The following is a 21265-nucleotide window of genomic DNA, read 5'->3' as shown; positions in this document are numbered from 1 at the left end:
AAATAGGTTGAGGATTTCGGAACCCCAGAGGCAATTTGGTTAAATTGATCCATGGTAAATACTTGGAGTCAGTTCACATTCCGGCGACATATAAGCGAACCTGAGGTGAAATACTATGGATGGTTTCCATAGATCGGAGCAACCGGAAACAGTGTGGGACGATGTTATTTTGCTGCCCATTATGGCCATTATTATTATTTGGGAATATGGTGTGGGATGTCAATAAAATGTTATGGAACTGCCGTGGTTGTCCTGCGTAACACGTTCAGCATACGGTAATGGACTGGTCTATCTAGTCATGGGAAATTAAACCAAACTGTAGATCCTGAGACACTTGATCAAAGAGGGTCTATCTACAGCCCCGTCTTCTCTAATTCTACTCCCGCAGCCATGAAACCCGCCTCATACGGCGTAGATGAAGACCGCACAGTCATCTGTGGCCCCTGGTATATCTTGCGCGCATACACGAGATAATACAACAATGCACCACCCCAAAGCGTGCCGTTAATTACAACAGTGTAATTCATATCATCGGCTAAAAAGAGGAAATCCAGTCAGCATGCCACGAGTTTAGGAAAGCGCCAGAGAAATTGAGGGAGGACATACGACTGGGATCCGGGCCTAGGGTAGGAAACATGCTGAGAACGATAGCGAAGGTCAAATAAAGCACAGCCGTTGCGGCAATCGGTTTGCTAAGCCTCCCTGTATAAAACGCGCCAGACACGAAGCGGTCTTGGCCCCAGACCAAACGACAAAGAATAGGCATCATCCAGGCTAGATCGTTACCGGCTACTGTAAGGGAGAAGAGTGCGTTCGCGGCTGCATCGTTGATAATAGAGAGGAGGCCGATTACAATGGCGGTGCTGACGACACCCCAGACCATGCGTACTGGTTGGTAGCGAAGTCGTTTACTGACGTGGCGGAAGAAAGAGGAGAATGGGAGAGCCCCGTCTCTGGAGAAGGCCCAACTTTGGCGAGAAGCACTTACAACCTAAAAAAAAAAGGAATTAGTTGGCTGTATATGTGTCGGTAGGGATGAAGAGATACCAGGCTCAAGCCCATGAAGAATTGGACAGCCGCTAATACGGCCATAAAGCCTAGGGCACCGGGCTTGCCGAGGCAGTCATAGTATATCTGGGAGCAGAGTTCAGTACAGCTGGAGGTACGAATTATAGAAATGCCACTAACTTGAGCCATCGGCTGGCCGAATGTCGTGTTCATAACAGCCTCTAAATCCTTATTGATAACAGCGGCTATGATAGCGAGAGAAAGGAACCCCAAAATACCACACAACCCGCTTGACCACAGGATACCCAATGGAACCGCCCGCGCAGCATTGGTAGCCTCCTCACTCATATGGACACAAGAGTCAAACGCCCCAATAGTCCATATAGGCGAGAGCCAAGCGAGCATGAACGTCCACCCGCTTGGCCAAGTTGTATGGTTTTCCAATTGTCCAAAGACGTATGAGCCCGAGTTTATCGCCCCACCGTTGACTACCTTACCGATAGGTAGTGCAAGGACAGTTGCCATGACAAGACCGACATTAGTTGCGATGCACACGGACTGGATCTTTGGCATGACTCTCGCAAAGAACGTGGCGATCAGCCCATGAACAACTACACAGCCTGCATAGGTCCCGTAGAGGATAGGCCGAGAAGCAGTCCAGTTACCGTCACGCGCAATAGAGATAATTGCAAGCAACATAGTGGCAAACCCGTCTAGCTTATCAGTTACAGAAACCCTAACTTGACTTTCACGGACACCTACAATCAATAGAGCAAACGCCCCCAATGAGCCCGATGGTGTTGCTATACCCAACAACAAAACTCAGTGGGCTCTTCCATTTCTCGCCGCTGAAATAATGCGTCCAGAAGTAGAGGCCACCGGCAGTTGGCATTGCAGATGCTAGATCAGCCTTGTGGTTGTCAGTCTCGAATCCGTTACTGGAGAGTAAGAGCAAAGTCGAACCAAGCTTACCATGGCAAGCCCAACAATGAAAATGAACACACTCGCAGCTAGCCAACCTGCGTTTTCAGTCAGCTACCATATGGACGCACTGAATCTTCCGAGCAACCTCACCCTATTCGAGTCAGTCAACGCCGTCTCTACCACCAAACAGCAAAGAAACGGACATACCCAAACCATGCCAGCGGGACCAGCAGGTATAGAGAACGAAAGGGTGGAAGCGATCGATGGCAACAGGCCCATGATGCTAAAGGCAATGGCGAATACCTCGACTGTGGAATAATGCCGCCGCAGCTCCTGCTTGTAACCCAAGGTTGCTTAGGCGGGTTTGTGAGCTGGTTCTCTTTCGACGAATAAGGGAGATACCTGCCTTACCGAGTAATTGCGTATCGCCCCATTCAGTCGACGGTCCATCGCCTGCTGTTTCAACGGGTTTCTTGGTTTTCTCAGTCATGGTTGTTGTAGGTCGGGCAGGATACCACTGAGATGGATGAAAAGGAAGGGGTGAAGAACTTATATAAACGCCCATGCAGCATGACCAGCAAGGGGCTTGCAGTAATCTGCATGACGAGTCCGGCATTGCAAAAGAATGATGGAAGGAGGATAAGCGTTGCATAAAGTTGTCCTTATCAGTGACAGGAAACCCAAGCGCCAATCGAGGCCTGCATCTCTAAGGTAAGAAGCGGCCAGGCCGGAACTCCGAAGGCTTGGTTGGTCGAGACGAGGGAGAGAAGGGCGACAGGCTAGAGTGTTGCCTGATTAGAAAATCTTTACGGGTTTCTTTATTAAGATGAGCATATTCCCAACACAGGGTATTCCGAGGCAATTCCGTTTTGAAGCACTATTATACAGAGGTACCAATTACAGAATACAAAGCACCCACACAAGCTACGCGTCAATGGATAACAATGAGTAAAACGAAGCAATCCAAAATGCAACGCTGCTATCGTTAGTGAGACAACCCAAGGGGATGCCGAAAGCAAAAAAAGCATAGTGATAATTCATAAGTATACACAAGGCTTAAATCTAAACAGCGCCAGGTCCCTTATGGTTCGACTGGTCCAGAAGCAGACGCGGCTTAATGTAATCTTCGTCCAACTGTCGGAACCAGGCGACGTGATCCCCAGAGGCTCCACCAGAGAAGATGTCTCTAATTGTCTCTCGTGCACTTCTGCTCGTTCCGGCCTGCGACGCAGACGCCCCATCTTGCGGCGTTTGGGACTGCGACAGATTCTGTACCTGTTGTGACGGTGATCGGCGCAATCGCGTGGGGGCAGCAGGAGGCAAGTCGTCGTCCGAATGCACTTCGTCTACATCGAGTTCAAATGCATCTGGATGGTCGTGCTCAACGGCTCGGCGTTTCCCGGAGGCCTTCAAACCGAACTCATCTTCACTGGCGTCGTCGCTACCGCTCTGACTGCCAGAGCGGTTGCCAAGTAGAGTCGCGGTTGTCGAACGATCTCGCGGTGTCTGGGTGTCTTTTGGACCAAAGGCATCTGAGTACATTCTAGAATGTCCCAGACCTGCGCGTGTCGACGCCGACGGAGGGCTGGGGCGGCGGCTATTGCCACTCGAGTAGCTGTTGGCCCGGTCAGGGTTCCTCCGCGAAACTCCATCAAGAGGAATATTGTCTGTGCGGCGGGGTGTATATCCCAACCCAGTGTCAGAGCGCTTATAGTAGGTGCCTCCGTTCGAGACTTCAATATCGAACTCGTCATCAGACTCAAGTTCCTCAACCACGCCTGTTCTAATCCCAAGAATCTCAAGCATGCGCGCCGTTGTTCCGCCGAAAACGATAACAGTGATGACCACGACCACAAGAACGGTGGCGCGTAAAGCCGGTCCATTTGTACCTTTCAGACCTGCTGCTAGTGCTACTCCCACAGCACCACGCAGACCCGCCCAGAAGAGCATTGCTTGGTACGCGAAAGGCAGTTCGTCGGCAGCTTCCACGCCGCGTCGCCGTGCCCGATACCGGATAAACCAGTTGATCGCCTTCGACAAGGGGAACACTGCAAGGTATCTGGCAAGACAGATACCAACAACAGTGACTAGGATAAAGAGGGGCTTAAATTGCACTTCCCTTTGAACGAGAAGATCGAGTCCCAAGTAAATAAAGATGAAGTTTTCGGACAGTTGAGCCATAACTTGGAAGAGGTACTTGGTAGTCAACTGTGTTCGACGTGACATATTGTAGTAAGCATAATGCTTCAAGGTGATACCACAGAATAAGAGAGACACAATTCCTAGAACGATGAGTTTTCCAGAAGTATTGGTGAACGGTACGATTCCAACTTACCTGACAAAAGGACACCGTTGGAGAAGAAGTAGCTGGCGTAAGCTACGAGAACAACCATGCAACTCTCGATCTTAGGTTGGCGGCGGACATGGGTGTATTTCAGGCCCAGCGCCGTCATGATGCCCACAATCACTCCTACCACCATACTACCAAAGAAAACCAGCAAGAACACGCCGATAGCTTCGAAGAGATGGAGGAAGGTTAAGGATCCTGCGTCACTCTCCGCATATTTCTGCGCCGTCTCGAACAGCACAATCGCAATGGCATCGTTCAAAATCGACTCGCCAAAAATGACTGTGTAGAGCTTGGGCTCGACTTTGTAAAGGTTAAAGATGGCCAAGATAGTCACTGGGTCTGTCGCAGATAGCGTAGCGCCAACGGAGATAGCCTCGACAAAACTGATACTGAATCCGTCCAGGGGGATCCTTGTCCAAAGAAACAAAACCAGTCCAAGAACAAGAGCCGAGATGAATGTCCCCGCAAATGCAAAGGTAAGAATTGTGCCGATGTTTCGGAAGAAATTCGCTTGGTGCAATTCATAGCCCGACGCCAAGATAATGGGAGGAAGGAGGAGGTTGAAAAAAAACTGGTAGTCAAAGGCGACGAAGTTGATAATCGGCGAGTCGGTCAACCGGATAATGAGTCCGACGAACATGCCTAGTCCGCTGATAAGTATTGCCCCCCAAATCACTCTTGAGAATTACATCAACCAGAACGAGCGCCGAACATACCACCAAATATAGACAGAACCGTTTCATGGACCGCTTCTATTTTCCGCTGCTGAAGTATGTAACTCGTGAATAGAGCAAGCATCAACAAGGTAATCATAATAAAGAGCGCCCAAGAGCTGAAAAACTCCTTGGTGCCAGCCTCCGGAGCTTCTCCTATAATTCACAATGTCAGACCCAACCACAGTTATGCCGTTGTAGGCGAAAGGCGCCAATGGGGGACTCGGGGCGCGTACCATCGTCGGGATCAGTATCATATTCCGCGGCTCTCCCTGGCAAAACACGAGATGGATTAGCAACTGATTCATCAAAAGCTCCAAAGATTAAGAGAGAATAGAGCGCAAGGTAAGGAGGGGCACACACGAAGAAGTGAATGAAGGGCATCGCCCATCAGTTGGCCAGCCATTTTGTTGAAGTCGTTGCAACCACCACGGCGGATGAGCCTTTAGCGGTTTGCTGCGGCGGCGATTTTTAGACACCAAAGCGATGGGCACATAATAAGTCACAAGCACAAATAATAAGACAGAGAAAGACGAGTAGCCGAATGCTCTAAGGAGAGGGAGAGGCGGGGGAGACTGGAATCTGGACAAGTTTCAACGTTGCAACTTGCTGTGTCGGCGCCTCCCGCCCTTGAGAGCTGCCTGTCACTGCCAGCGGCCAAGACTCGCCCCAGCTGCTTGCGATCGCCGATGTTACAGTTCCGCGCCAAGTGCAGTTTCACTATTTCTCATGCATTCGAGGAGTTTGATTTGCCAAAGCTTGTTTGTAGAAGATCACAACTGCACTACTACATTCACTGTATGCCCATGAATAACTACATCACATCATCACATCAGTGAGCACCCCTGAATAGAGCTGCTTAGTCAGGCCATTCCGCATCCCCTCGTTATCCACCTGTGGAGTATATTCGAATATCAGCCATACTTCCTCCGTATGGAATCCCAGCAACAGCGATCAGGTACATCGCAGCCTAACTGCTCGAGCTCACCATGCTGGAGCGCAGGATCATTTCACTTGCCAGAACTAGCTCAACCGGTAATAGTCTGCTCATTACCGTTCTCTACTAGTCCCCGACTAGTCCCTTTTGCTAGCATTGATAGCGTCATCATACAAGCTTCTCTACAATCTAGACAACTCTTCTCATCGCTGATTTGCAGAAGTATCCTGGGGTCAAAATTCGAGAATGACGATCCGGGGGTGGCGCAACATCTGAACCTCGTTACGTCAGTCTTCGAGCTGTAGTTTAGTAAATCTCTAGCAAGAAGCCTTCTCCCCTCTTGGAGTCCTTTCTTGAACCCCACTTGAGCTTCACCTGCACAATCAACACCGAATCCAGGCCTGCGGCGGCTTATAAAGGTTACTAAGCAATAACTTCAACTGCAAGACCAGTGATGAGGATAAAACGCGCTCCCGTCATCTAGTCCCTTGAAACTGTTGTTCCCTTCAAAACACCAGCTCGAAGCAACCCAAAATGCCGGAACTTACAGGAAATCCCAATCTGCACGATGCCACCGAGTTCACCGAGGGACTCTCTGGCACCTGTCTCTGTGGGTCAGTGAAAGTTACAATTCATGACCGCGATCTGTTCACTAAGAGGAGGGGTCATATATGCCACTGTGCCAACTGCCGCAAAGTCTCGGGGAGCTTTGCAGCCAGTAACTTGATCATCGAGGAGGACAAGGTCGAAATTGAAGACCGAGAAAATACCTTGACCAAGTTCCTCGACACCCAAACCATGAGTGGAACACCGCTTGATAGGTACTTTTGTTCGCGCTGTGGAAAGTAAGTCGGCCGGCCTATACACCGTATACACCGTATACTGGCTTACGCGACAGTCGCACTCTAACGACATATAGTCCAATCAAGTCTGTCACATCTCTATTATCACCAAATATCGTTTTAAAAATGGGCTTGTTTCCGAGAATCCCAGCGCCGGAATTCGAAACCTTCGCTTTGCACAGGCACGAGTGGCAAGGGTTTCATCCCGGCGTCGATAAATACAAAATCAAGGCATTTGCAGAAAGGATTTAGTAGCCAAGCGAAACCAACAATCTTCAAAGGATATTGAAAGTCGAAAATAAACTATAAGTTAGAATGAATGGATGGATGGATGACCAACACCAGTATAAAACACCAATCGTCATGGTATGGTTGTTTCCGCTGCAGCTGAATATTCAATTGTAACGAGCTTACATTCTTTACTGTCGAATATTGAGAATTTGGCTCTACACCCAATTTTTGAAGTATGAACACCAAAAAAAAAAAAAAAAAAAAAGGACGTCTAAGGCAGCTGGAAGGGAGTTGCGGGGGAATTAGCAAGACGGCGTCTTCCAGCTCCAAGAGGCCGCTTATAGCCGTTTTCAGCATCCACTTCATGGGGAGACTTCCGCCCACATTCACCAACACAGATAGCAATAGGTTGTCAACTGTTCGGTGGGGCCCTAATGGTAAGCCATAAAGTTGATCGTGACGAATGAGTGCAAGGATTCTTCTGAAAATCTTGGATCGACCGGAGCAAGCGTGGCAGCTCTAGTGGCTGGGTGGGAGCTGGAGCTTTTTATACTCGGTGACGGTATCTTGTCAATCAGTCCTTTCACCTAGACTCTCACCAATTCCCAAGGGGAGTCGGCGTTCTTCTCTCTTATTTTCGGTCTCCACCAAATTGCCTGGTGCTACGCAGCTCCTCCTGCCTAGCTGAGAATGCCCCCTCTCCGAGCCAAACGAGCCTGCGGCTTTTGCCGCGGACGTCGAATTAAATGTAATGTGATGGAGTCAATGCCATGTCACAACTGTATTGCCGCCAGCACGGAGTGCCATGTTATGGAGTCCGCAAGAGGCAAATGGCCTCGCTCTAACAAGGGCCGCAAAGCAGCGACGCCCACTGTTAGCGACAAGGCAGAAGATGAAACTAGATCTTCCAAACTTGCTGACGAGACATCACCCACTCAGCAGACTGCGGTCCTACAGGATGACTCCTCACTGGACCAACTATCCACTCCTTACCAAGACAGCGAAGTCTATCTCGGGGAGTCCACGCTACTCCGGGCAGTTCACAGCGACAGCACTCAAACAGGGCCCTACCGCAGCAACAAATCCGGCCTTCGATATCCACTGCCTGCAGTTGCAGCTGTTCCCGAGTGGGAACATCAACGACGACAGCGCAGACTGGAGATGCTTACCGCCGAGGGTGCCATGATTGTCCCGGACAAATTGGTCCAAGGTGGCTTATTCGAAGCGTACTTCAAATGGTTCCACATATGCTTTCCTGTGGTCAACAAAGAGGCGATCCTTCGTCAAAGCCAGGCTGGTGATCTTTCGCCTATGCTTTGCAATGCGATGATGTTTATTGGTGTCATTCATTGCAAGGCAAGCAAATTAAAAGAGATCGGGTTGGGCAATGGTGAAGAAGCAAGGCATTTGTATTACAATCGCGCCAAGGACCTCTATGATGCTGATTTCGAGTCCAACTCGCTGACCCAACTACAAGTAATGTTTTTGTTAAGCTTTTGGCGTGCCGGGCCGCTACTGCAAAAGGACTGTCGCTATTGGCTTGGGGCTGCAATCACCCTTGCGCAGAAGAAGGCCATGCACCGGTCATTTGGTATTCCGGATGTCGTTCAAGCTAGGCTACGCAAAAGAATATGGTGGTCCATTTACGTAAGGGAACGCCAGTGTGCTGCTGCCCTAGGTTTACCAAATCGAATTCGAGATGAAGACTGCGACGTTGCGTCTCTCATCCCACTGGATTTCGATGATATAGAAAATGCAAGCTCTCCTGCCCTGGCCCATAACTGGGAACACGTCAACTATGCCATTGAAATGGCAAAACTGGCTAAGTTCCTTGGAAAGATTGTCTGGAAGGAGTACACGCCAAATAGCGATTGCAGTTTAGCTGGTGGATCCCAACTGAAAGCTGAACTCAATGGCTGGTATCATCAGCTACCCGATGATCTACGCCTGGGGAACGAGACTGGGGGGTTGTTTGTAGGGATGCTGCATATGGCCTACAATAACCTACTCATTCTTCTATCCCGAAGAGCATTTATTGCCGCAGAGCAAACAGGCGCTCATAAAGAAAGTCAGATTGCTTACCATGCCGCATGCCGAATCTCCCGGATTGCGGAGGACCTACTTGCTGAGGATCTTCTTGGATACGGCCAGATACATCTCATTACGTGCCTTTTCAACGCTCTGTGCATTCACACGGTGAATTTGCGCCGGGTCGAGGGTACATCACGACTTGTGGCTGAGCATCGTGCTAAAATCTGCCTGTACGGCCTCCGGGAACTGCAAAAAACATGGGAAGTAACCAACTGGATACTTCAACTATTTTTCCAGTATCTTGATCGCTCTATGGCACGGCGCCTGCAGACAAGTGGCCATGAAGAAGACGACGCGCAGGCTATGCCAGAGGCGGAGGAAGCACCTGCAGCTCCTGGCCTTCCAATAACCATTCCGATTACACCGAGAGATGCTTTTATTGACCCAAATGAATTAGGCATAGACATGCCACTGTCGATGACATTCGGCTCAGATAGTTTGAACGGCACTTTACTCGAAGGGAGCGATGGATTCTGGTCTAATGCTTTATCAAGCCTTGATGGGATTACCCCGGTTGACCTTGAGCTTCTTGCGGGCTGTCTTACCTGACTTATTATACCCATCACCACACCGATGTACACCTGCTACATGAAAAACTGAACCGGTGAATAAAAACCGTTTCCGGGTGAATTACAGAGGAACTATCAAGACGAGAACCCCATGGGAGCGTTCAATCCGCCTCCAAACATTCCTCCTCGATCTCTCTGTTGTAATCTCCAGATCCCTCACTCAGGCCCCAGCCAATTCTCTCTCTCAGAAACATGGCTTCTAAGTCCTACAACCTGATAGTAGTCGGCTCCGACTTTATGGCCTGCATGACCGGGTTGACCTTCCTGGAGACATGCGAACGCTTGATGCTTTTCTCCGCCTGGGTCAGGACTACAACTTTGACGAAGACTGTATCCATGAAATGACCCAGGTTAACAACGGGCAAGCGGATTTGGAATATTGTCACAAGTTGGGCCGCGAGGCGAGGGCTTATGTCGAGTTTGTTGAGAACCACGGGGTCAAAGTTGTGAAGCATGAGGAGAAGAATGTAAGTGGAATACTTCTCTTTTCTATAACGGTATGCCTACTCATTCTGACCCCAGATAAGTAAATTATAGACTGACAATCTGTTTAGAATATCCTCCAGCTACGTCTGTCTTGAGATCGCTGACGTTTGGTCGACTGGCGGGCACTACCCTTGCTAACAAGCTATCGGGCCCTAAGGACAGGCCAGTGCACTAACTGTGTTCAGCTGGCCATTATATTGCCCAATTTATATATTGTTCATATATAATTGAAGTATTGAGCAAATGAAGCTCTAGTTATTGAACTTATATAGCTATGAAAATCATATACCAGGAGGTACTATGCATGCTTAAGCCCCCGCTCGCTTCACCGTCGTCCCCTCTGAAAGCCGACTGGTCAAATAAGCCGCAACGAGAGCCGCACATCCTCCAAATCGCAGCACCCACCCAACACTGTCATCGTACGGCTCGCCTCGTGGCTTCTGGGAGATTTTGAAAATCGCACTGCAGATCAAGCTTGACAAGACCTGCGGCGCGGATACGGCTACGTTATGCAGCCCGAGGACAATTCCCGCTTGTGCCAGATTCTCCTCTTCGTCATTTGCCTTGGGAGATGATCTTGCAGAACCAGTCTCTAGATCTTCCCCGTTCGCATCCCGGCCAGGTCCATCAAATTCCGGCTCCTGGTTTTGTTCGTTGTAGATTGCCATCTCAGACCTGTGGCGTCGAGCTCGGCGCTTTTCTTCCAGAGTCGCTACTTCGGCTGAGATTAAGGCGAAGGGCGCCCACAGTGTTAACGCCCAGGATATACCTATCAAACCTACTACCACCGACGCAGCGGTGACGGATGAGATCACGAATGTACTGAACATGCACAGAGCAAAGAGTATCTGCGATAGAAGCCATGTCCGGCGCAAGGTGAGACCGGGAATTTGGAGTTTTGACAACCATGTCTCGCGTTTTGTAAAGCTTCGGTCCTTGTCACCTGAGAATTCTGTGTGGGGTTCCGAGACGAGCCTTGCTTGGATATCTGAGCTAGATTGTCTATCAACGGTTAGACAGGGCTCGGCTTCTGGATCATTCTCTGCTTGATTGCCGCCATCGGGGGTAAGGACGGGTGTGTACGTAGGGACAACGAATATCGGAAGGGTGATATTGGCAACAAATGAGATGATGGCATATATAAGAAGTGCAAAAGTCCCGACCCTTGTCGCATCTTCCCATGCGTTGTCGATTTCGCGATCCGAGGGACCTGGGTGCTTGTCGAGTATGGGGTTGACATAAAGTTGGCCGATATATGTTGTCGCATAAAACAGGAAGGGGAACCAAGCAATCCAAGCAGCAATCTGTACTTCACAGACCTTGGCGGCTTGAGGAGGGAGGTGCTTTATCGATTTGAAGACTTGTTTGAAAAAGCCAATCACACCCATACTCCCTGACGGAGCCGGCCCATCAAGCCGGGGGTCGCGTTCTTTGATATACAGGCAACTGATCACAAGAGTCACAATAAGCGATATTGACGCCAGGGCGCACAGAATCTGGAATCGCGTGTGCCCGAGGAAGGGGAAGATTTTTGGCAAGTCGATATACCCGAAGATGTACCCGATGATATTCCCCACGCCAGTCAGCCGGCTAGCCCAGGCATTAGCAGACTCCTGCTGATGGGCAGGGGCATTATCGACAATGAAGCACCGAATACCCGCTTGGACTATATGACGAGTTAACTCCCAAGCTTCCCTGGCTGTAGGGTAAGGTAGTGCTTACCAGTATTTATCGCAAAATCCAAGCACCACATCATAATCGTGGCGATAACAATGATCGTAATCTTAGTTCCTTCGCCCTTCGGGTCGCCGCCAAATACCCCAACGATCCCTCCTACAGCCTCCCTGACCCAGGCAAGGGCAAGAAGCGTCACTATCGTCACTGCGCCTCCTACTATCATGAAGGGTTTCCGTTTACCCCATGATATACGGCAATTATCGCTGCGAATCCCAATGTACGGCTGCACCAAGGTTCCGGTAATGGGGCCTGCAATCCAAACAAATGCAAGAAGAGCCTTGCTCATTCCCAATGATAAAAGGTAGGGCTACCATTCAAGACAAAATTAGCTTCTGTCCCACTCGGACTGCGTGCCTGGCGTTCCACTTACAGAACCACTCGATAACTCGACAGACCACACCACCTGAAGCCTATAATATCCAGAGTGAGTTCAAAATTACTACACCATAAGTCATGGTAGAAATCAGGTATAACCCCATCGGATGATAGGTAGAAGTTACTTACCCACCAATACTCAACGTCAGCAAAAACAGATACCAGCTGCTCTTCGTCTCAGGCGGCGGATTGGGCGTATGAGCTCCTTCATTTCTACTGGCCCTTTCCAAATCATTTACGGATGTTACCGAGTCCAAATCAGCATCATCTGAAGGCCGAGGTCCCACCAAGGGAGATGTCTCGTTCGCCGCTTGGTCAGGCCCCTCCATTCTCCAAGAAGGGACCGTAAAAGGCCTTTGTTCCAGGCAAAGCTTTGGCGATATTTATTAGGACCCAGCAGGTGTCCTTAGACCGTAGAGCAGGGGTTGTTGGTGCAAAATACCAGGTTACTTCATCGAACGGGGATAAACCTGGTCCTGGTGGAGACGAGTGGGTGGGAGCTATTCAAAGCTATGTATAGCCAACAAACAGAAGGTGTAGGCTAAATAAAGCACTCCCTGCTTGGAGTACCACCGGAAGGGTCTAAAATTTCACTTAAGTCGCAACGGGCTTGAAAGGAGAACAATGCCGAGCAGGAATAGTGCTGATTGAAGGATATTGAATCAGCTGGATTCCGGTGATGATGTCTTCTGACAGGATGATCAAACGTCATTCACGTGACTTGTTCCTTATGCTCCTTTCACTTTGACCGTCCGGGCACACAGTTCAACATTGGTTGGAATTCTCAGCATGAGCCCGGTCCCGAGGCCTTGGTGCTGGAGGTACCTTGCTCTCACTCCTGATACGTGCCTATGAGATTCACCCAGAAGAGCTAGGCCGGGAACATGATACACCAAATGTCTATTGACTTAATTTCTTACTATGTACTCAACCGCACCGATCTCCACCTATCACACATGAGAACTTCGTAAATCGGAAATGTCTATATCAAACACAAATAAAATGCAGTTTCAGTCAGAAGCCCCAGGCTTCTCAGGTATCGAGGCGTCTTTAGACAGCCTTAAGATTCCCAATAAACTGAATACTGGCTCCACAAAGCCGGCGTCATGGTATCTTCCGCTTCTCCTATTGTTCCTCCCAAGTTCTCCAAGCCCCACCCTCTTTCAACCCATATCAAACCGAGATTTTCTGCAAAGCCTCTGGACAAAGGAAATGGAGAGTTAAACGACATATAAAGCAAAACCATAAAAGCACAAGGAACACAAGGAACCAGACACAAATATGACACGAACCATTGCACGTGTATCGCATCCTAAATACAGACCATATAAAGGAACAAAGCCGAAAAAATAGCAAACTGGTACGCTGAGGGAAAGAAATGTCGGCAGGTCGCGAAAGCTGCCCGGCAGACGGAGGTATGTTGCGAATATAACTCCCAAAAGCACATAAACCCTCACAAACCACAAAAAATTAGTGTACCATATAATAAGAATACGACCCCTATTAAAAGCATTTGAGAACTGAAGTCAGGGAGAATTTATATCAAAGCCCTGTTAAATGTGTTGTTGCAGGAGCTGGGGCGCAATCATGTGGGGTGCCATCATAGAACCCATTGAGGGTTGCAAAGCGATAGAAGATGGCATCGACGTCACAACGGGAACACCATTCACACTGTGATGGATGGACTCAGATGGCGAGTCTTCCTCATCGTTCGAGATAGATTCGTTATCGTCGTTTTCCAAATCATCATCGTTGAGCAATGGTTGATGGCCATCTTGTTGAGCCTCATGAATGCGGCGGTGTCTATAATATTTGGTAAGTAAGATGATACAAATTCAAGCCGGCAGCCAACAGTGGTGACTTACTGCGCCAAATTGTCGGACCTAGAGAAGGCCTTGTTGCAATAGGGGCAAGGGTATGGTCGCTCCTGAGTATGGGTTCTCACGTGTCTAAAGCTTAAGGGTCAGCGGACGTCCACAGAGGTCATAACTGAAAGAAGCCGTTTTGCGGGTGAAAAGCAATAAATTGTTCAAATTGAGTAGTGGGCTGAAGCTTACCGTTTCAAATGCTCCAATCTCTTAAAGAGTCGCCCGCACGAAGGAATCGGGCACGAATGCGACTTCTGTGGGTAAGGGCCAAGTTCCATCATAGTAGCACTGCGGGCGCGGCGCACGGGGCCTGTTCCATAACGGTCGCCCTTGTGGCCAATACTGTTTTGAACAGCTGATTCCATGGTTCCATTGGTAGGAAGAGCTCCCAGTTCATCCGGTGTCTGTCCGACGGGCATGGAGCTTTGCTCGCGATTCTCATCCACGTTCGAAAGAGGTGTGCCATTGCGCGACATTTCCTGCAACAGGTTCTTCTGGGGAAGAGGAGCCGCATGATACCCGCCATTCATGGAACGGTGTAGCGAATCATGCCGCGAATCGTCAACTTCACCTGGAGCAACGGAGCTGGAAACAGAACGTCGCAGATCACTAGGCTTGTGCGCCGCGTACGACATAGACTGCCCTGGAGGCGCAGGAGACTGAGTAGCGGACGCAACAGGGTTAGCGACGCTAGGTGGTATGGAAGACCGACGGCGACGTTGCTTATAAGTTGGCGATCCCTCTAAAACCGAGTATACGTTGGAGTGGAAATTTCTAGCCGGTGTGGGAAAATGCGCACTTGCCAGGTTGGACGGCGGAAGGTGAACCATCGGGTTGAAACCAGATGCGGTAGACATCTCTGGGATCGCAGTGTACAGCCCTGTGTCTTCGTTGGCAATATAAGCAGGCTCTGTGCCCATGTGAGAGGTGTGCTGAGGAGGAGTAACGGGCTCAAAGGATAAACCACGGTTGCTATAATCTTCATATTGCGATGACACGAAAGAAGGCGCTGGCGAGTACTCGACGAAGGTCGGCATTGAAGAGTGGCGTTGATGGACGCGAGCCATGGGCATTCCATTGCGGTCGTATTGGATAGCACCGTAGTCCGCCTCGCGTTTAATAATGTTCTGGGCCAAAGTATTGGGCATCTGAATCGGCGTATACATCTGGGGATTGCCCGATTCGTCCGCGAGAAGGGGGAGCGACGGAGGAGCCATCTGGGGAGCCATCTGGGGAGGAGGCATTGCGTCAACGGTCCGAACGACTGGGGATGCAGATTGGCCATATGTCGTACTTGCGTGTGCAGCAAACGATGAAGAATTCGCTTGTTGTGCCTTTGTGAGTTGCTCATACAGCGACTGGGATGAATCAAACTCGAAAGACAAAGCTGGCTCGCTGACTGCGACAGTGGTAGCTTCCTGTCCCATCTTCTCCCGTTTCAAATCGCGCTCCAGCGCATCGAGAAACAGCCTGTCATGGGGAACGCTGTACCAATAAAAGACCTTCTGCTTTTTCTGTGTTCGGATGCAGTTGTTCTTGTAGAGGAAATCGAGAAACGGGCTCTTCGGTTCTTCCAGCGTAGCATCGGTTCCAGCCTTCAAGTTTCGCAAGTCGGAAAAGATACCTTCCTCGAATTTCTTTGAGTTTTTGACCGGTCGTCCAAAGGCTTGAAATCGGAACGCAAGACAACGGACGATATCTGTTCCTGAAATGTGGAAAAGGTTGCTCCTATAGGGCGAGACGGTTAATGGGGTTCATCACCGGAGAGAAGTATATTTCATAGATCAGACTAACCAGAGGACACAGGAGATATAATCACCAGTTGGGAGAAGGAATCTCCGGATAAGCTGGTCGGGCTGCCAGTCTACTGGCGCCGAAAGAAGGAAGTATTTCACTAGGCCGGTTAGCTAAGCGCCAAACAGGACAAGCGGGCGACCGCATCTTACAGTTATCAACTTGCTGGAGCTGAACTTGCGCATCGTGAGGCAGGCTCTGCTGCGCTTCATTCGATAGCATGAACGTCTCTGGCTTCTGGGGCGGCGCCATAGGCGCGCCGTGTTGGGGGATTTGGGGATACATTCCCGTAACCTAGCAAAATGAGAAGAGTCAGAGCGAGAAATAGGCATACGGGACCATCCACCTAAGTAGGTTTCAATAGTGATGGCCAGACCGAGTTACACAGCGAGGATACGTACAGTCCAGGATGCTCCGTCGTAAGTTCGGCCAGGGAGCTCCCTCTTGAGACGGGGTGGATGAAGTGACAAGTGGGATATTAAGGCAAAACGAAGAACGTTTTATATGGCGATAGAGTGCTGTAGAAGAAACAGCGATCGGTGGTGGGAAATGGAGGCTATTCAAACACAATCCGAGGAACCAGCCTCCTACAAAGGTTGTTTGTTAGAGAGGTTTGAAGAAGCCGCCTCAAAGAGAAGGGACAAAAGGGTAAAGAAAGAGGGAGAGAATAAACTGGGCCAGCCCGTTTCTAATTCTCTTTGAATAACTCGCACGGCGAAATTGAAACGAAAAGAAGGAGGAGAACAAACAGAGGCAAGTCGCGATGAGGGGAGGGGGGAAGAGAAAGAGAGGGCGGATGAAGGAGGACTTGCTTTTTCAGAGTGTTGAGAGAAGCGGTTTGGAGGCCGGGGGGAAGAAGGAGAAATAATGGGCCTTGTTATTATTTCGGGCTAACAGAGGTGCTAATAATAATGCGGTAAGAATAATAACAGGAAAATAATAATAAATAATTATGATAATCTGAACCAGCCAGTGCGGGTGACTGCTGAGGGGGCAGAACCAGAGAAGAATTCAGGGAGAGACGACGATGGATCGCATTCGCTCGGAGTTGGTCGTCCTCGTCGTTCGACTTCCTCTCTCTCTTGATCTCCTGCGCTCTGACTGGCTCAATCACCTGGTCACTGCAGGAGCTGGGCTACTGAAGGCGCACAGCGCAAAAAGAGGACCAAAAGGCCGTCTCCGTTAGACTGTAGACTAAGAAAGGGCCAGCAAGGAAAAGCGGAGTCGGCGCGAGGGACTGGTCGGCCTGGTGGAGACCGATACGTGACATGGGTAATACCGGCGGCCTCCACCTTTTCTTCACAATCCAGGCGCATCTGTAAGATACCATGGTAACCGTGCTGTCACGTACCACGGGCGAGAATCACGAGTCGAGAGAGTGGGGATCCCTCCCGGGTCCAGGTCAACAGGAATCGAAGGCTTGAAGCTACATTCAGTTCACAACTCAGTCTCTCTTGCCGCCCTGTTCGGCGAGAGCCTCTACATACTGGGAGCTTGAAGCCGGGCCGTCATCGTCATTCGAGTCCCTCGAGTCCTTCTTCCAATATCAGGGGTGCGCTTTGAGACGCCATTGAAAGCACGCCCATTGGAACTTGGGCAAAACACTAAACAGCAACAGAATCACAGATACTGCTGCGGATATTAGCTGCCCTTCTGGAAGACTGAGAATTTGGGCAATGACAATCGCCATAACCGTTAGAGTCGTTAAACTCGTTACTAGCGAGCAGCTTGAGCCTTGCAGTGGGCCCTTTCAAGAATGTTCCTGGCGAGGCCCACCACAAAGAGTGACTTTGTGTGCTGGTTTTGAGTTAAGCCTCAGACCTCAAAATTTTGTCGCAACTCGCGTTCTCGAGCTACAATCCTCAACAGGAAAATAATGGCATTGATGCAGTTATCTGTCTCTGCCAGCAATCGGGATCTTGCAATCCCGCCTGGGTCTCAGCGCAGCGGCAGCCTCCAATGAGTGGCAGCGTCGCACTGTCAAGTTGCCTGCCAAGGAACGCGACCGCGAGTCAGGTGGAACCAAACAGCGCCAAGCCAGCGCAAACATCATCAAACTGGCGCTGGAAACAATCGTGAAGTATTTGCCCCTTGTTTCAGGTCTTCTGCTCTTTGCTGAGCGCTTATCCGCAGCAAATGAGCGCCCATCCTGCCCTCCCTGTGGCCCCTGGCCGTGAGGGCCCTGTCCAGAGCCCACCCACCAGTGAAGCCGGCCCTGGCCCTGCTGGGTCATCTGCTTACCCAGTCATTCGATGGCTCGCTCACTGCCTGAATCCTTTAGAAATCCTCCGATCCGTGATATCCACGACCACTTCCTCTTACTCAATTTGGCATGAGCACTGTCGTCAGCCCCGTATACAATAATCATCGCGAAGAACCCCCGCCAGAAACCCACAACTGCCAGACTTGCTGCTGGGCCGCAGTTGCACGAACGGGTGCTTGCTCGATGTCACATTAAGAACTCTCACGGGCGAATGCATTCAAAATCGTACGTACTCCCCTTGGGGTCGGGATCCTGACTCGAGCTCTGTGTTCAATGTTCATGCTCAGAAGGCTAAAAATAGACCTATGGTACATTATCACTACGCACGGAGACACGATGTGGTGCTCTTCTCGACGACACCGGCTCAGCTTGCAATCAGAATAACGGCTGCAGAGCGCCTGTTACACATCTCGAATCTGGTAGTTAAAACTCAACGGCCAAGTCTCGTTGCAAGCCTGTAACGCACTCAACAGCTGACCCCAAGCGGCTTTGGACCCTTCGAGATCCTCTTCGATTACCTCCAAATGTGATCGATCTGGACGATAGGTCACTCGCCTCTGCAGCCATGATCTACATCCCCAGTATCAACCCCGAACACAACCTTGTGATTGTCTGTACTCTGTAAATCGCATACCCAATGGGGGCGGCGATGCCCCGTTTAATATCAACAGTCCAAGTTAGTAGTGATGATGGCCGTTGAATTTTTCGATGCCCGCGGACATCGTGTTAAGGGGGATAGAGAGAAATGATCTATCTTTCATTCTGCATACCCGAGATTGTGCAGAATGCAGGTCACATTTGCTGGCGGCTAAAAGGGGATGGATGGATGGTCAACAGACACCTCGCAGTCTTCGGAAGCAAACCGTGCTTTCATACAATTGTACGTTGAAAGTGGATCATAGAACCCCTTTCGAATTATTGCAGAGCGCAGAGCTTAGGTCTTGAGAGAAGATCAAAACGGTCCAGCACTGAGGCCACTCTCAACGCTCGTCGCGAGCTTCCTGAATCAAGTCTTCTACTCTCTGTAGAATTAGATCGACAAGATCATCATTAATTCGGGGAGTTTTCGGAGATACCCTATGTGGATTCATTCTAGCCCTATTCGATGTTAGCACTTGGGCTACCCAGCTTAGCCTTAAAGGAGTTACGTGATGGTCTCTGTCTGACGGTCTGACCTCGGAGATGAGGTTCAACCTTGAATCCGAAGCCCTGGCCAGGCTGCCAGCAGGCCAAGGGCGAAGAGGAGAGATGGAGCAACGCAGGATCCAAGCATTTAACCATTTACCGTGGCAGCCGTCTGATCGGAGGAGAAATCTTGGATCCGACTGTGGACTCCGAGCGCTGTGCTCCATAGTTCCCAAGAAGTCAATTCTCCGATGCCTTCTTCTTTGGTTCTAGCAGCGATGGAGAGCCCTGAATCCTGATACCCGCAGCCTCCAGGCCGCTCTTGCTTTGGAGTTGGACCTCCAGGAGTCAGGATTCAGGCGCGATACTGGTGACTGTAGTCATTGTCGCCGAGTCAGGCTCAGCAGATGACACGCCAAAGGAACATGGCCGAAAGGCTTTCAGAGCTGTGTTTCTGTTTTCTGGTTCAAGCCACGCGACTCGCGAAGGACCACAACAATCACTATACCAATCCAGGTAGCCCTGTCCTCCTGAATCGCGCTATTCGACGGAGTAATTTTTCGAAAGCCTCGAGAAGCCGGGTGGGGAACGACAAACTCTCATGCAAAACTTCCGTCTTCATGAATCTCACGATCTGAGACAATTGGCCGTGCACTTGACTCTGTTTGATCGTCCAGACTGAAACTATCCAGAAGACTGGAGCATCACTACAACGAAGCTCTAAATCGACGGGATATCCACCTTAAGCCACCCCATTGCTATTGATAGCAGCTTGAGATGGCACCGTCGCATCCTCATAAAATTGTATTGCTTTCACGCCCCAGGGCTCGGTAGGTTCCCACACCCAACCTCCTCGTTTTGTTCCATGCAAAGCTGGAGTGATCACCGATTGTGAATCAACATCATCCCCTATCGTGCTAGCGCCAAGGGGTCTATGCGCGCACCGGGCTAGCGGAACGCCGGAAACTGGATACTGTCCACGGTCGACTACTGCACTCCTGGTGGAGGTGAGAACGTGCGGGGGGAGGCCAAAAGAATGTATGGTAGAGGGGTTAGATGTCTATGCAAATTGCAAGCAGGGCTCGGTGGCTGACTCTCCCAACTTGACAAATTATCATTTAGCAGGCCAGCGCTGATCGTCCTTCAGCATTCAACTTCCAGGTATCTTACGATTATTCTGAAGGTTTCCCCGCAACTTCGCTCATAACTTCGTCAAGGTGACTAGCATTGCGCCCTCGCTTCACGGTCCTTCGGCATTACTACCTGGTTTGTTCCCGGGGGATTTCAACAACCCTCCACCATCCAAAATCCTATCCCGCAGAGCGAGCAGCTCGGATATACCGGAATTGGCTTCTGGAGACCCAGCATAAATCAAGCTGGTGCTGAAACACGCTCCAAGTCCAACAAAACCTGAAAAAAGTCTTGGGATCCATTCATCAGCCTCAACCACCATGGTTTCCACAGATTCTTTCCACCAGGGTCAGGCCTCAGCCATCGACTTGCCCAAAAAGCCTCGCTCCGGATTCTCCTGGGATAATTTACTCCCAAGAGGACACCATGGACAAGGCGGGAAGCGCCGAATACGACAATGACTCTCGCGCGGGCCACGTTCCATTCTCATTATGTTATTCGTCATCCAACAATCACTGTATACAACTACGGTGTAGGGATCAGTCCAGTGCGGGGGATTCCCAAGTAGTCAACGTGAACAACGATGACGGTGCCGGTTAATCCTTCTAACACACTGCAGGATTTGGCTGTCTTCCCAAAATCCAACGCCTTTGTATCCCGCTCAGACAGGAATCTGCTGTGTTGATCAAATCTCGACCCCGCTTTGAAGCCTTGAAGAGCAACCTGATGATGTCTTGCTCAATGAAATAACAAACGATGATTTGCTGTACGATTCGAACTCATCCTAATTGGGTGCCTTGCAGAACCTGAAACATCAGGTA

At 50.0% G+C, this 21265-nt stretch overlaps 7 protein-coding genes across 7 annotated transcripts; 3 read left to right on the top strand and 4 right to left on the bottom strand.

The window, feature by feature from the left end:
• Positions 1–67: 67 nt before the first annotated feature.
• Positions 68–2433, bottom strand: ASPVEDRAFT_38453 (putative GABA permease). Its single transcript, XM_040811705.1, has 8 exons — positions 2344–2433; positions 2140–2285; positions 1981–2028; positions 1771–1918; positions 1189–1721; positions 1048–1134; positions 607–991; positions 68–535 (listed from the first exon to the last, which is right to left on the bottom strand). Exons 1-8 carry the CDS (start codon positions 2420–2422, stop codon positions 354–356), a joined length of 1608 nt encoding a protein of 535 aa, XP_040664742.1. The 5' UTR covers positions 2423–2433; the 3' UTR covers positions 68–353.
• Positions 2434–2741: 308 nt separating this feature from the next.
• On the bottom strand, positions 2742–5772 carry ASPVEDRAFT_162590 (bifunctional K:H/Na:H antiporter NHX1). The gene is made up of 5 exons (XM_040808603.1): positions 5359–5772; positions 5232–5267; positions 4999–5151; positions 4268–4924; positions 2742–4214 (listed from the first exon to the last, which is right to left on the bottom strand). Exons 1-5 carry the CDS (start codon positions 5399–5401, stop codon positions 2995–2997), a joined length of 2109 nt encoding a protein of 702 aa, XP_040664741.1. The 5' UTR covers positions 5402–5772; the 3' UTR covers positions 2742–2994.
• A 694-nt stretch (positions 5773–6466) lies between these two features.
• Positions 6467–7228, top strand: ASPVEDRAFT_69480 (GFA family protein; the record flags this gene model as incomplete). Its single annotated transcript, XM_040816023.1, has 2 exons — positions 6467–6777; positions 6852–7228. The coding sequence occupies 2 exons, from the start codon at positions 6467–6469 to the stop codon at positions 7024–7026; spliced, it is 486 nt and encodes a 161-aa protein (XP_040664740.1). The 3' UTR covers positions 7027–7228.
• A 10-nt stretch (positions 7229–7238) lies between these two features.
• On the top strand, positions 7239–10024 carry ASPVEDRAFT_489208 (uncharacterized protein). Its single transcript, XM_040814097.1, has one exon. The coding sequence runs from the start codon at positions 7696–7698 to the stop codon at positions 9643–9645; it is 1950 nt and encodes a 649-aa protein (XP_040664739.1). The 5' UTR covers positions 7239–7695; the 3' UTR covers positions 9646–10024.
• ASPVEDRAFT_25814 (uncharacterized protein) lies at positions 9938–10326 on the top strand (the record flags this gene model as incomplete). The annotated part of the gene is made up of 3 exons (XM_040809820.1): positions 9938–10132; positions 10188–10191; positions 10220–10326. The coding sequence occupies 3 exons, from the start codon at positions 9938–9940 to the stop codon at positions 10324–10326; spliced, it is 306 nt and encodes a 101-aa protein (XP_040664738.1).
• On the bottom strand, positions 10224–12946 carry ASPVEDRAFT_38450 (putative sucrose transporter). The gene is made up of 4 exons (XM_040811704.1): positions 12393–12946; positions 12259–12298; positions 11874–12195; positions 10224–11817 (listed from the first exon to the last, which is right to left on the bottom strand). The coding sequence occupies exons 1-4, from the start codon at positions 12590–12592 to the stop codon at positions 10460–10462; spliced, it is 1920 nt and encodes a 639-aa protein (XP_040664737.1). The 5' UTR covers positions 12593–12946; the 3' UTR covers positions 10224–10459.
• Positions 12947–13816: 870 nt separating this feature from the next.
• steA (sexual development transcription factor SteA) lies at positions 13817–16210 on the bottom strand (the record flags this gene model as incomplete). Its single annotated transcript, XM_040806190.1, has 5 exons — positions 13817–14066; positions 14129–14212; positions 14321–15859; positions 15926–16025; positions 16078–16210. 5 exons carry the CDS (start codon positions 16208–16210, stop codon positions 13817–13819), a joined length of 2106 nt encoding a protein of 701 aa, XP_040664736.1.
• Between the last annotated feature and the right edge of the window lie 5055 nt (positions 16211–21265).

This window comes from Aspergillus versicolor (genome assembly GCF_001890125.1).
Source record: "Aspergillus versicolor CBS 583.65 unplaced genomic scaffold ASPVEscaffold_2, whole genome shotgun sequence".
NCBI classification, from domain to species: domain Eukaryota; kingdom Fungi; phylum Ascomycota; class Eurotiomycetes; order Eurotiales; family Aspergillaceae; genus Aspergillus; species Aspergillus versicolor.
This window is presented reverse-complemented; position numbering and strand designations above follow the sequence as displayed.